The 13,930-nt window shown below is 39.7% G+C and overlaps 2 protein-coding genes across 3 annotated transcripts; both read left to right on the plus strand.

The window, feature by feature from the left end:
* The first annotated feature begins 372 nt into the window (after positions 1 to 372).
* nfil3 (nuclear factor, interleukin 3 regulated) lies at positions 373 to 4,140 on the plus strand. 2 transcript variants are annotated; one of them, XM_037753385.1, is made up of 2 exons: positions 373 to 582; positions 2,714 to 4,140. In XM_037753385.1, exon 2 carries the CDS (start codon positions 2,796 to 2,798, stop codon positions 4,137 to 4,139), a length of 1,344 nt encoding a protein of 447 aa, XP_037609313.1. In that variant the 5' UTR covers positions 373 to 582; positions 2,714 to 2,795; the 3' UTR covers position 4,140. The 2 variants fall into 2 exon arrangements, with proteins under 2 accessions (XP_037609313.1, XP_037609314.1); XM_037753386.1 differs by lacking the exon at positions 373 to 582 and adding an exon at positions 594 to 1,608.
* Positions 4,141 to 7,102: 2,962 nt separating this feature from the next.
* On the plus strand, positions 7,103 to 13,317 carry auh (AU RNA binding protein/enoyl-CoA hydratase). The gene is made up of 10 exons (XM_037753152.1): positions 7,103 to 7,382; positions 8,514 to 8,581; positions 9,150 to 9,237; positions 9,519 to 9,605; positions 9,973 to 10,065; positions 10,167 to 10,223; positions 10,345 to 10,532; positions 10,666 to 10,716; positions 10,990 to 11,037; positions 11,453 to 13,317. The coding sequence occupies exons 1-10, from the start codon at positions 7,175 to 7,177 to the stop codon at positions 11,528 to 11,530; spliced, it is 966 nt and encodes a 321-aa protein (XP_037609080.1). The 5' UTR covers positions 7,103 to 7,174; the 3' UTR covers positions 11,531 to 13,317.
* The last annotated feature ends 613 nt before the right edge of the window (positions 13,318 to 13,930 follow it).

A 13,930-nucleotide genomic window follows, 5' to 3' on the forward strand; every position in this document is an offset into this window, starting at 1 on the left:
TTTATATATGATTCATGACTAGAACAACTTGACACACAGCACCAAGCTGCATCTCAAATTAATCTTCAGGTTCTCAGCTTTCAGTTGATGTACACCACTTCTATGTGACATCTTCTGTTGACTATTGTGGGTCTCAGAGGACTAAGAGTAGTAGCATAAATATGTCTGTAAGATTTCCTAAAATCATAAAAATCAAAGTACTGTGTCGTGAACTGCCGCACCTAAAAGCCCCACACGCTTTGTGGATGACGACATACAGTTTCTATGAGACTTGAGCTCTCTCTGCTGAAGCCAAGAATCATTGGCTCAAATTGGAAAATGCTGCATTCCGATTGGCTGCAGCTGCTGTCATCTAATACCACACTGCCAATACACTTAAGCAGTGACCTACTAACACAGATCCAGTCTGTAGCCACCTTTAGAGGGAAAAGCCAAGAGGAGGAGAGAGCCAGGTACTTCACAACTTGTAGGATTTCGTCGACAGTTATTTCCTTATTATTAGCTGACGAGGAACATAAACTTCTACTCTGCTTGACACGCAGTGGAGAACCACACCAAACCCTCAACCAGGTGCTAGAAAAGGTACAGTTGTTTTTTATTTGAGATTAACAAATTAAACTCTTATACCTTCTTCTTCTAGTGTTCCTGCGGGATGGTGTTGTGTTTACGTGTTAGGAAGAACGTCCGTGAATCACAGCAGCGCATTAGCTAGCTTCTAATTCTGTGTCATAACCTCTGTTTTTCTTGCGTAACGTTGCTAGAAACCCACTTAACATGTAGAATAACCACGTTAATATTCATAATAAAGGTGCCGAAGTTCGAGGTGTGTTGGCTGTTATTAGTTAAGGTTAAACTGTACCGTTACTGTATTAGTAGTTTGTGCATTACTGCTATAAAAGCAGGCTAATGATGGCCGGTTAATGAGACTGAATGTATCGAACTGTACCAAGGCACGGAACGTTCACGTGCAGGCCCGGCAGCAGGAGTTTACAGATTGCAACACAACGTTCTGAATCAGAATTCTCAGCGTTCTAACTCCGAATTCTCAGAATTCGAAGTGTTGTCAGCAACGTTCTAAACAAACCTGCTGCTGTGGCTGCTGTCGTTGTGTAACTGTTACGGGTCAGTAAGTTAATGACGTTAACAAAGCAACGTCCTCTGTACTGTACTTTAGCCGACCTCACGGTACTTTTTTAGGGCGTAGAGAGACCAGACAGACCCCCTCGCTCTCCACCCGCCACACTGTCATCATGAGTAAGCACCATAGAAGACAGCAGCGATGCGATGATGTCAACACAGTCAATGAACACATTGTCTGTTACACTTACCGTTGAATATCTGACTGACACATATTTAGTAAGAGATATTTTAAGTTATAGAGCAGAACAAACATGTTATTGCCACACATTGATGATGTCTGCAGCCGTAGAAATGTCTAGTATAGTCTGCGGCCGGGGGGAGTTTATTGTATTTTACTGTCACAATGAAGGAATCTGGGACAATAGGACGTGTTGACGGTCGGCTGCGGGCCGAGCCGGTCCGGGCCGATCCCTGAACCGACGGCTGAACTCCCGCTCCACTACACCCCGAAATCGAGCTCACGTTGCGGTAATATTACCACCCATTTTTATCACGTGTGATCCAGATTTAGTCTTGTTGTCATATGTTGTTGCCTTGTTAGAAAGGATCCTCGCATCCAGCCACAGCTGCGTTACATAAAATCTTAACATCTGTAAAATCTTTCTCCAGTGATCTCAGAAAATAGACAAAGAAAACAATCAAAACAGCAGATTAGTATAAAGCATGTGGCTGTTTTTTCAAATGGTAAAATTAGAAACAATTTCACAGAATTGCAAGTTGCCTATAGACTACCTAAGAACTGACATTGGACTTGTTTAGGATCTCATTAAGCCACAAGTCCATTCCATAGTAAAGGTACCAGGTTATACATTAGTCTTTCATTTAGTAATCATGTTCATCTCCGTTAATCATTTACTTTCTAAATATAGACTCCAGCTAAGGACAAAATGAGGACACAAAGTCAGGAGAGGCATTTATTTGGGACATTTTACCACACCCCTAACCTTTATTATTTGTTTTTACTAATATTTTTATTTAAGAAAAAGAACATTTTTCACAGATATTTGACATAGAATATTTTCAGTTCCCCCCCCCCCCCCCTCCACTGCCTATACAAAATAACGTTTAATAACATATCTACACAGGGAATGATGGTTCAAAATTAAGTAGTAAGAAAAAAAAAAAAATAATTAAAATATAAATTAAAAAGAAAATACAAATAATTTGTTAGGGAAATGTCTTTATTTGTAGATTTTTGGGTTGCTGAAAAAAAAAAATACTGCCTGACATTAAGTGATATATTTGACTTCAAGACATCTCTGACTACATACATGCTGAAAATCAAACTTTTTTACTGTATTAATTTAGAGATTTTCTGAAGTAAAAGTCCCTAGAAGTTTATGATTTAACTTAAAAAAGTTTTAAAAAATCGCAATAAATTGTAATATTGAATCGCAATACTTAAAAATCGCAATACATATCAAATCAGGAGATAGGTGAATCATCCCAGCCCTAGTATCTACATTCATATTGTATCATCGGCGAGGGAGACGTACCTACTTTATGGGAAATGCGTTAGAATATCGTTAACTTGACACTGACATAACCTCTCTCATTGTCTGTTATTCCACAGATTTTCTCAACTCGAGTGGATTAATCCAACGTGCCAGCTACTACTGCTGCATCCAAGCATTATGGTGAACAGTTAAAGACCTATGAACATATTGACAGCCGTCAACAGTGATAATATGCAATCAATCAAGCAAGAGGTGGACTCCAGTGAGTCGTACAGTGGAGAGGATGCCCTGGTCCTGGCTTTACAAGGGGCTAACAGAGATGCGACGGGCCACAAAATCTCTGCAATCCCGTTCAAGAGTAAAACTACCTGTCGCAGGAGAAGAGAGTTTATCCCAGAGGAGAAGAAAGACAACCTTTACTGGGAGAGGCGTCGCAAAAACAACGAGGCAGCCAAGCGCTCCAGGGAGAAGCGGCGCGTAAACGACATGGTGCTCGAGAACAAGCTGATGGCCCTCGGAGAAGAAAACGCCTCGCTCAAGGCTGAGCTGCTGTCGTTGAAGCTGAAGTTTGGCCTGGTGAGCTTGGCAGCGTACGCCCAAGAAGTCCAAAATATATCCAGCGCCGCCAATATCGACCTCTACCAGGAGTTTGTTCCACCCAATGCCGACCAGAGTTCTTCCAGCAGGGTTTTGGAGCCTCTTCACGTACACAGCAGCTGCATATCGGTCATCAAGCATTCACCTCACATGCCCGAGACAACTCAAGGCAGCTTTAGTATCTGCAAGCAAGAACCAGCAGAGAACGGCAGCTATGCACAAGAGAGGAGTAGTCCCTACGAACTGTATAGAAACTACATGGCCAGCCCTTTGTCCGGAGTCTACTCCCAGCCTGCTTCATTCCTGCAGCTCGCGAGGTCGTCCAGTAACTCCCCCAGGAGCTCAGATGATGGCGCTGCAAGCAAATCATCAGACGGCGAGGACGAGCAGCAGGTGCCCAAAGGGTTGACGCCGTCTGTAGCTGATCCAAGGAGCGTCATCGTCTCCACGCACAAAGTGCCAGATGCCAGTTGTTCGGCTTTGCCCCATAAACTGCGGATCAAAGCCAGAACCATCCAAATCAAAGTGGAGGCCAATGACCCCGAGTACGAGTCCTCCGGAAAGTCCTCCTCTCCCGTCAGGTTTTCAGAGGGAGGATACTACCAGACCGCTCAGGACTCTCCAGAGTACCCCCAGTCCTCCCCGTGCCCTTTGTCATTACAGGTCACCAACATGCAAGACTGGACCCACCAGTCCGAGCAGTGGCATAAAAGCAGCACAGAAACGCTGCCCAATCGCTTCCAACTTACCACGAGCCCCGTCTCAAACATTGCGGACGTGAAAGAACACTCGGATGCAGAGGACTCGTACCAGGGCCCCGCCGACCTGTCTGCAAAAGCGGTCTCTCTGAAAAGACCGATCACAGCACAGCAAGGGTCCGTGATAGAGTCGACCAAAAGCACAGCTGATCATCACGAGTCATTATCAAAAAGATTTTCCTTTTGAATGACCTTTTTGTATTTTTTTTTTTTGCATTTCCACTGTATTTGTTGTTGCACTGTGTGGTCGATATCGGGGTTAAACAATGTTTTGATCATCCAACTTTTTCAGTCCCGATACCGAGTACCGATACGTAGTGATGGCGAGGTGAAGCTTCATGAAGCACTGAAGCTCTCCAGCAAATTGGTTCGACAAAAGGGTTCATTTCATGAGGCAAATAGTGTAAAACAGGCAGATATATTTTGTGTAACTATAGGAAAATGATAGATGGGAGACATTTTTTCGTTTTTATTCAGGAATAATAAGTTTCAACTGTATTTCGGCTTCGGGCGTCTTCAATGACGTCATCGGTCTAAGACGATACAAGTCTTGATACGCGCTTCACAGAAAACTTCCTGGATTACGCGACACACGCTCGGAAGCCTCGGCACAGCACATAACATCACAACCGATACCAGAGTTTTATTAATAGTCTGTATGCCTCACTGTGTCGAAGTGACTGAGATAATTCTTTTATGTGTAAGGACCTGTCTTTAACATTGCTTTCCTAACTTTGTAAAACAAAATGCGACAAATAAACACATTTTACATTAAGTTGTTAATCGATGATGTGAGACTGACATCCTTCATGTGTAGGATATTAACATATTAATACGTGTGAAGCTTTTATTTTTATTTTCCCAAATTATTCATGACTGCTGTCCCCGTCCCTCTGCCAATCAGTATACAACGACTATCACCGAACACTGATTTTGTGGGTCAGTCAGGCCGGTATTTGCTTTAAAGCTGGTTTTAAATAATGTAGTATGGCTGTCGTATTCATTTGTATGTTGGTGTGTGGTGACAGGTTTAGTCTATGCCTCTGCTTTAAAGGGAATGTTCTGTAAAGTGTGCTTAATTTTATGGGTTTTTAATTTCTGAATAATTTCCAAGAATTATCTAGAGAGAACGTTGTAATTTGGTACTAATTATAGGGAAAATATGTTTAATCTTCCAATTATAATTCAAATAAACTGCTAATGTAACCAAGAGATTATTTAGTCCAGTGCAAAGCAAGTCAGCTGAACATGGAAAAACTATGTAATTTGTCTGCAGACAAACTTATAATTGAACATAAAGTTTGCAATATTACAGGTCCGCAAATTTATATTATAATATTATATTCCACTATTTCCCAATAGCTGGTAATTTATTTATTACATTTCCAGGAAAAGAACACAAAGTTATTTGATATGCTTTATTTCCATGTCTGCTGGTAAATAGATAATAATTAGCAAATAACTTCTTTGAAATTTCTTCTTCTTCATACTCTTAAATAATGTTTATAATAAAGTAATTTTTGTTAAATGTTGAGGTAAATATTGGAGTAATTTGGCAGCAATTCCAAAGAAATTTCAAATAAGTTACTTGCTAATTATCAGCTAATTACCAGGACATTTGCGGACCTGTAAAATGAAGTGTTACCTCATATTTACATGAATTTAGAAGTATTTCTTTAAGGACACTTATTTTCCCTATAATTAATATCAAATATTACAGTTCTTTCAGGAAAAAATACAGCACTTCTTTTCTGTATCGTCCTGGTTGACTATGTTAACGCTGCTTCAACACTTCAGTAAACAATACTGTATACTTCTTGGACATGTTGCACTCAGTGACAGTGAGTTGAAACAACTCACCTCACCACACGCTTCTCCACTGTCTCTGCTCTAGTTTTAAAAGTTACAGATTTTGGCTTTAATCTAAGTTTAGCTTATCTTTTAAATTGCTGCTGCTGCACTTGCTTCACTGTTTGCCAAATAGCCATCGCTTCTCTTTTGTCTTTTAGTGGATTTTTGTTGATTATTTAGGCTTAAACCTTTCACGCTGCTGGTTACCTGAGAATGTGTGTGTGTGTGACACTGGCTGGAGAATTGTGATAACCATCTGATGAATGAATCCCTAGTTCATTTCAAAATAATGGTGTGCAGTTGCTGTCAAAAGTTTGGAATATCTAGATGATGATGATGATGATGATGGCGGTGGTGGTGATAATAACTCTATTCACCCAGCAGCCTGAATTCCAGCAAACTGTATTTGAACACTTTTCTCAAGATTTATTGTAATGGTGAGTTTTTGTTTACAATAAAGGTCTTGTCACTGTATCAATTATGTCTTTTTCTGTCAATTTCTTTTGTTTGTTTGTCTTAGATTACCCAAGTACACATAATTTCTACAAAAAAAGTCTCGTCATTTCCCCATCACAGTGGGACCCTTACCAAAAAAGAAGTTTGTTCAAGTGTGTTATTGGTATCAACTTAAAATAGGAGAGTATGATTTCAGTTTACTTTTTATGTACTTATGATTTAAATGAATGCTTCTGACTGCAGTAAATGTAGAAAAATAAAAGTGTCCAGGTCCTAACATCTGTCATTAAAGGAATATATATATCCCCTTACGAAAAAGTAGTCTAGTTTATTTTATGAAGTATATTTATAAGTATAAGTATAAGTAGCCTATACTTTATGTAGTAAGTATACTAATTTCAATGTACTAGTAGTATACTAGAAAGTGTACTACTTCAGTACTTCTTGGGACTACTTTTTAGTTTATATTTTAAGTGTACTTTAAGTGTAAAAATAGTTTAAACTAATATTATTTATTTACACTAGTCTTGCATTTTTATTTATGCATGCATTTATATTATTTACATAGAACCTATTTTTCAGCAGATTTATTATTAGCATTATTGATATACATATTTCTTATTTATATCCAAGAACGGGAGCAAGACGTAACTCAACTTCCACCCGGGGATCAATAAAGTATTTCTGATTCTGTATTTCTACCCTCCACTTTAAAGAAGGGTGCTTCACTGAGCTGTGAGTGGGACTACAGTGGAAGGGTGTAGGAGACGTGGTAGGAACCGGATTGGAACGCGGCCTTTTTAATATTCGTCCTGCACAGCCTGCAAATAAGTCACGTGATACAAACACGTGACTAGGTTCAAAGTTGAAAGTCAAAGAACACACTGCGGCTCCGGCGTCCTCACTCAGTCAGTCATGGCGGTGCAAGCTGGACGCAGAGTCCTGTTGCAAGCCTTCCGCGTGCAGGCAGCGAGCCGAGACACCTGCAGGAGACAGTATGCTGTCCTCGGTCAGGTGTCTCCTCTGTCTCAGCTGAACGGTCCCGCAGCCGTGACGAGACACTACAGTTCGGACTCCAACAAGGAGGACCTGCGGGTCAGGTACCTGGACGGAGAGGACAAAGGTGAGTCCCGCTCAGGTGTCAGTGTGATAATTAAAATGTTTTTGTTGATGGAAAAGTGGTTGTTATTGTCAAACCGGAAGTCCCGTTAGTTCGCATTCCTGCAAACGGAAGTTGACTATGCAATGGTGCACAGGCTGGACCAGTTCCAATCCGGTTCATACCATGTTTCCTACACCCTCACAGCTCAGTGAAGCATCCTTCTTTAAAGTGGAGGGTATCAATACAAAACAAACAAATATCAGAATATAAATAGAGGAAATCATAAGAAAATATAAATAATAAATATATATAACAACAGTGCAAACAATAATGCAAAAAATAGGATCTATATGCAAATAATGTAAATGCTTGCATTTATAAAAATTCAAGAATATTGTTAATAAATAAGAATATTAGTTTAAATGTACTGTAAGTAAATAAATGCAGTATTAATGCCGGAGTAAACCAGATTATTGCACTGTTAAGTCAGTATTGCACAGTTGAAGATATCAATTATGGGGTTATAGCTGCTTATAGGGGTACAAAGTAATAAATAAATGTTGTGTGTGTGTGTATATATATATATATAAGTGCAACAAAAATATTTTGTCCCTAAAATCAATGAATAATTGTACCTCAATATAGATCAATACTAGAAGTGCACTCGGAAGGCACCGACCTCCGCCAAGGCAGGTTTCATGTACGTTGCTTAAAGCCTGTGGTGTTAATGCACAGGCTGAGCGGAGTTATTAAAAAAAATCCCGAATCCGGATCGCCACCAAAATCTAATGATTTGTTCATTGTGCCACACCCCACCCCTCCAAAAAATGTCATTCAAATTCATTGCGTACGTTTGGAGTAATCCTGCAAACAGATAAACCAACAAACCAACGCCGGTGAAAACATAACCTCATTCAGCCTTGGCGGAGGTTATAATCATGATTATCATTTTGACCGTAATTGTGCAGCCCTAGTGCAGCTTATTAACATCTGCTATACTTTAGTCTGCTGCATGTAGTATGGAAATGGGACACAACATTTCAGTTTTCATATGTGATCTTGGTAGAAGATGCTTCAGTTGTAACATCATGGTGTTATGTTATGTCTTCATTATGCCGTTGTTAATCAGCATGATGTAACTCTGTCTTTCAGGGATCGTTGTTATGGGGATAAATCGAGCAAAAGCAAAAAATTCCATAAGCAAAAATCTGGTAAAAATGGTACGTATTGCTATATTTACCTTGTATTCACTTTAACATATCTACTTAGATTAAGCCAACAATCGGTTGCACAAGTACAGTTGTTATTGTGCTTCTGTGGGCTGCATGTAGGCTAAAGTTCACGGTGGATTATGCATTTGTACATTGTGTTCATTTGTTTTCGTCTCAATTTCTGAGATTGTGACCGGTCACATTTGCACATTAACTACCTCAAATATTTCTTATTAAAGAACAAAACATTGTAACTTGCACACTTTTGCTAATGTATATAGTGGGTTATTGTGGCTAGTTGTAGTAGTTGGGTATATTTATAGTGTATATATTTATTATGTACTGTTCCTGTGCATTGCTTGGATAACCTGCTGCTGTAACACAATAATTTCCCAATTTGGGATCAATAAAGTTCCTGTACCTCTTAACTGGCTCCAAGCACTCAGCACTCTTGAAATATGCTCCAGTTTATCATGCTATTATTTTTAGTTTTTTAATACAAAGTGATTTTCACATTTAAATCATAAAGACATGGTGAGAAATTTAATTTTTACTTTGGAATAAAAATGTTTTTCAGATGATTGAGGCTGTGGAGGACATCAAGAAGAATAACAAAGTGCGCAGTGTCATTATATGCAGTTTGGTTCCAGGGATCTTCTGTGCAGGTACTCTATTTGTTTATTGCATTGGAGAGATTTTTGACTTTTTGAATTCGCTGTTTGGAACGTCTTTCCATTTCGCTTCTCGTTCTTCAGTTGTAGACATTTTGCCAATCCAATCTTCATGCATAATTCTGTGTATAATATTTCATATTGAGATCTTGAAAGCCTGATCTGGCAGATACCAAAGCTCTGAGTGACGGACCAACACTACACACTCCTCTGCTTCATGTTTCAGGAAGCCACAAACCTCTGGCTTGATGCCGATGCTTTGTCTCTCTGTGCAGGTGCAGATCTGAAGGAGAGGGCCAAGATGCACCCGAGTGAAGTGGGACCGTTTGTGTCCAAAGCAAGAGGACTCATCACAGAGCTGGGTAAAGACTGTAAAGAAGGATTAAATTCAGAGACCGTTCACGAATTCATTGTAGATTAATTGATTTGAATGTTTTCTACACAGCGATGCCTCACATTCTTATTTAATAATAATGTTGTAAAGTTTTTTGAATCGCAGAACTCATGTAATTTTGTTTTCATTACTTTGAAAAAGTGAAAGAAAATATAAATTTTTCATTAACACTTTCATTAAGGCCAGACACTATCGGCAAAAACACTTAAAAGTATACTTTTATTAACTAAAAAGTTGGCCAATTTAGTCCAAAGAAGTACTGAAGTAGTACACTTTCAAGTATACTACTACTACATTGATATTAGTAGTAGTAAGATTTTACTTTTCTGTTGCAGGTAACCTTCCGGTACCAACAATTGCTGCAATTGATGGAGCTGCCTTAGGAGGAGGCTTGGAAATGGCCCTTGCTTGTGACATCAGAATTGCCTGTGAGACTCAGTGGACTGTATCGTATAATACATCTATACTCGTAGTAGTGGTGGTGGTAGTAGTATGTGTAAGTAGTAACACTACTCTTTGATCTCTCTAGCTGATACTGCGAAAATGGGACTAGTTGAGGCCAGACTTGCAATCATTCCTGGAGGAGGTAAGGCTGGATCCTTTTTTTTTGTTTTTCATAATTTCCAGTGAAAATCTTTAGGTTGTGTCCAGATGTGGTCGAGGCCATGTCCCATCCTGGTTTCTCATAACTTCTCACTTCTGTGCAGGTGGTACACAGCGTCTCCCCAGGGCAATTAGCGTTTCCATGGCTAAGGAGCTCATCTTTGCTGCCCGGGTGGTGGATGGAACGGAGGCGTGTCGCCTGGGTATCGCCAATCACTCTGTGGAGCAGAATGAGAGCGGAGATGCTGCCTACCTGCGGGCTCTGGAGCTCGCCCGTGAGATCAACCCTCAGGTAATGAGACCGATTCACTGACAAGCAGATCTCTTTATTAAGGAGATTATACAAAATCGTGATGAATGTCATTTCATAGGCATTGAATAATTGCAGTAAAATGGCAGTCACTCTTTGGTTTTTGGCTCCACAGGGTCCAATTGCAGTGAGGATGGCGAAACTGGCGATCAACCAGGGGATAGAGGTAAGTGTAAGATGTCAGTGCAGGACTGCTTTTACGGTATTTTGCGATTGCCTTGGCTCAAGATTAAAGATGGCATTGCTAAAAAAAATCTTATTGGAGCATTTAAATCCAGTTGCTTTCAGGCTGGGTATCTGTCGTGTAACATGCAGCAGCATACAGTAAATCTCATGGTGGTTAATTAGAAAGCGTCACGACTGATTGGCATGAAAAGAAAATTAGACATTTTCAGCTGCAGTGTGAACTTTCACTGAGAGATGTCATTTTCTCTTTCAGGTCGATTTAGCTACAGGTCTGGCAATTGAGGAAGCATGCTATGCCCAGGTGAGTAATGAAACAGTTATTTCCCCTGCTGTACGGGATAATTATTTGGTTGGCAGATTATTAGGTCAGCCTAGCTAAAACTTGTGCTGCATTCATGACATGTCGGCAGAATGTGAAGAGTCTTGTGAGTGTTCACATATTTCCAGATGGTTACCCCCGCCGTTAGCCTTGTAGTCACACAATTTACATTACATTTATTTAGCTGACGCTTTTATCCAAAGCATCTTACAATTAGTGCATTCAAACATGTGGATACAACCACATTTGTATTGTATTGTACGGAGAGTTGCGTTACCCTCATCAATATATAATGAATGGACAAAATATTAGAAACACATCAGCGCAGGGACTTAAATTGGCTTCAGATAAAGAGGTGCATCTTTTTTTGTACCGAAACATTTGTGTTGTTTTTCAGGTGATACCAACTAAAGATCGATTGGAGGGTTTGGCTGCGTTCAAGGAGAAGAGACGTCCTCACTTCAAGGGGGAGTGAAGCCACACTCCTTCTGCCTTCAGCTCTCCTGCTACTCCACTGCTTCCAACATCTTTCTGGGTGAAACTGTACACGACGACACATTAACCTGTACAGCACCCAGAGGACGTCCGTTTGACCGCAGGACATTACGGCCGCTCCTGGCTGGTGTTTTTTGCCAGTGACTTCAATGTTCACGTGTAAAGCACTTGCTGGGTGTGTCAACTAACCAATCATTGGCTTCCAATATTTAAAACTTAACTAACTTAAAATCTAAAAGATGAATTGCCTCAAATGGTTATTGCTCTTTGCAGTATGATAACAGTTGGTCACTAACCTCCTTGATTAAATGAACCTATCCAAGAGCCATAGACATTTCTGTGATTGCCTCACATGAATGATGCATCAGAGGGTTTATTGCTTTTTTTTTACTTAGGTAGAAATGTACCACTGTGTTCACAACGCTGAATAACACCAGAGGTGTCTGCATGAAATCATAAAACAGACTGGGTTTTCTCTTTCTTTCTTCGGCTCATAGCGGCAGACTACAGCTCGGCTCTGATTGGTTATATTCCTCCGGTCTGTGAAATCTTGCAGATGCAGATTAGGAGCACCGGAGGACACAGAGACACATGATTTCTTTCAGATTACCTGTCTCATGCACTACTGTCAGGATATATTTTATAAAAATAACTTTTTTTAATCATATTTGCTCCATTTCTACCCACTGCAGCTTTAAGCCAAGTTCACACTACATGACTTTCAAAGTCTTCAGATTGCTGTACACAACTAGCTGTCTTGTAATTGTTGTGGTTTTCATACTACAAGATCTCTTCCCCATACGTCTTTACCGTTTCCCATATGTAGATCAGTTATGTTTATTCGTGCAAACATCCCTAGGTGCAACAACAACTTTGGTCCGTGTTGCAAACGCTACACATACTGTAAGTTCCTGTTGTTACAGGCGACCTCTCTGCCAGGTTTCCCCTCAACCCGTGTCTCACGCTCTCATTGGCTGTAGCTCCCCGACAGACTCCCAGACAGGTCCAGATATTTAGCATGCTAGATAAGTGGAATGTGAGTGAAGCAGTTCACACACAACCCTCGAGCGCCGATTTGTGAGCGCGTAACCAATGCGGATTTGTCGGCGAGTGGAAAATCAGGGCTAAAGTCATGGAGTGTGAACAAGGCAGTGCTTCACAGTTGTGTGACTGTACCGACACATTGGCCCAGTGTGTACTACTTAGCGAGTTGGTTAGAAATGTTTAATTTGATTGGTTAACTGACCAACAGAAAATAAACAACGCTGCTATTGCTCAGAGTGACCGACATCAAAAACTGTTCAGAAATGCCCTTAAAAGTACATTATATAAATTATATCAACATATTGCAAAAATGCATGTTTTTGAGCATCAAAGTTTGTTCTCAACTTTGGAAAAAGGTATTAACTCTTGGTCCTCTTACTAGATCTGCCAAGAGCTTTCAACCACATCTCACATTTATCAGTGGGTGGTGCTTGTTCAGTTGGTACTGCGAGAACTTCATCTGCTGATATAGAGCATTCAATTTGGTTGAAAGCCCTGGAAAAGGGTGTAAGTGGACCTTGAATTTTTTTCCCATATTGATATTCATTTTTTAAAGATATCTTTTCTACAGAGCCCCCCACCATACTTTAACTGCTTTTATGAAACTGTTGATGAATGAATGAGCCACAGTGGAGATGATTTAATGTTATTTTAGTGAGTGAAGTGAGTCTGAGGGCATTACGATATCACACAGTTGTAAATAAAACTTCTGTCACACTGAAATGTTTCTTCCCATACTACATTTGTATTGTTTTGAGTGCACATAATGACCTAATAATAATCCGTCCACTTGCAGTTCTATGCTGTCTGGCTGAGATACATTATGTTGGGACATATTGTTCATAAATGGTGATTTGAATCCCTTGCATGCAGTAAGTCAAGTACAGGTAGAAGCTAATAGAAACTGAACACTGTGCATGCATTGCTAGATATGGGCTAGAAAGCTCTATAGTGACATTGGGAAATAAAATCTATAGGTATAATAATTGTATAATGTAATTTTTTTTTAGTATTGATTTTGATTGAATATTGAAGCAGTTCTAAATCCAAACAAGAAGAATGACTGAAATGTCTGTCAACGCAATTCTGATTGCTCTCATTAGTAAGTACATAATAGTAATTGCAGTAGCAGTTAGGGGTAGCCTATAGATTGAAAGCATGATTGCTAAAACTGAGGAAGACATTTCATTGTACATTATGTTATATTATATTATATTATATTATACAGGGACCTCTCTACAACCTTAAACAAGGAAAATAAGCCGTGTTTATCATGTTAAAACTCATGATAAACATGAGTTTTAACAATTCCGTATGATATATGAATTATTTTCTA

This window comes from Sebastes umbrosus, chromosome 19 (genome assembly GCF_015220745.1).
Source record: "Sebastes umbrosus isolate fSebUmb1 chromosome 19, fSebUmb1.pri, whole genome shotgun sequence".
In the NCBI taxonomy this organism is placed as follows: domain Eukaryota; kingdom Metazoa; phylum Chordata; class Actinopteri; order Perciformes; family Sebastidae; genus Sebastes; species Sebastes umbrosus.

Bases quoted from the DNA above. Each gene is read 5' to 3' on its own strand.
- nfil3 (XM_037753385.1), top strand. From the start codon at position 2,796: ATGAACATATTGACAGCCGTCAACAGTGATAATATGCAATCAATCAAG.
- auh (XM_037753152.1), top strand. From the start codon at position 7,175: ATGGCGGTGCAAGCTGGACGCAGAGTCCTGTTGCAAGCCTTCCGCGTG. The intron at 8,582-9,149 runs GTACGTATTGCT...AATGTTTTTCAG, and splicing joins GCAAAAATCTGGTAAAAATG to ATGATTGAGGCTGTGGAGGA. The intron at 9,238-9,518 runs GTACTCTATTTG...CTCTCTGTGCAG, and splicing joins TCCAGGGATCTTCTGTGCAG to GTGCAGATCTGAAGGAGAGG.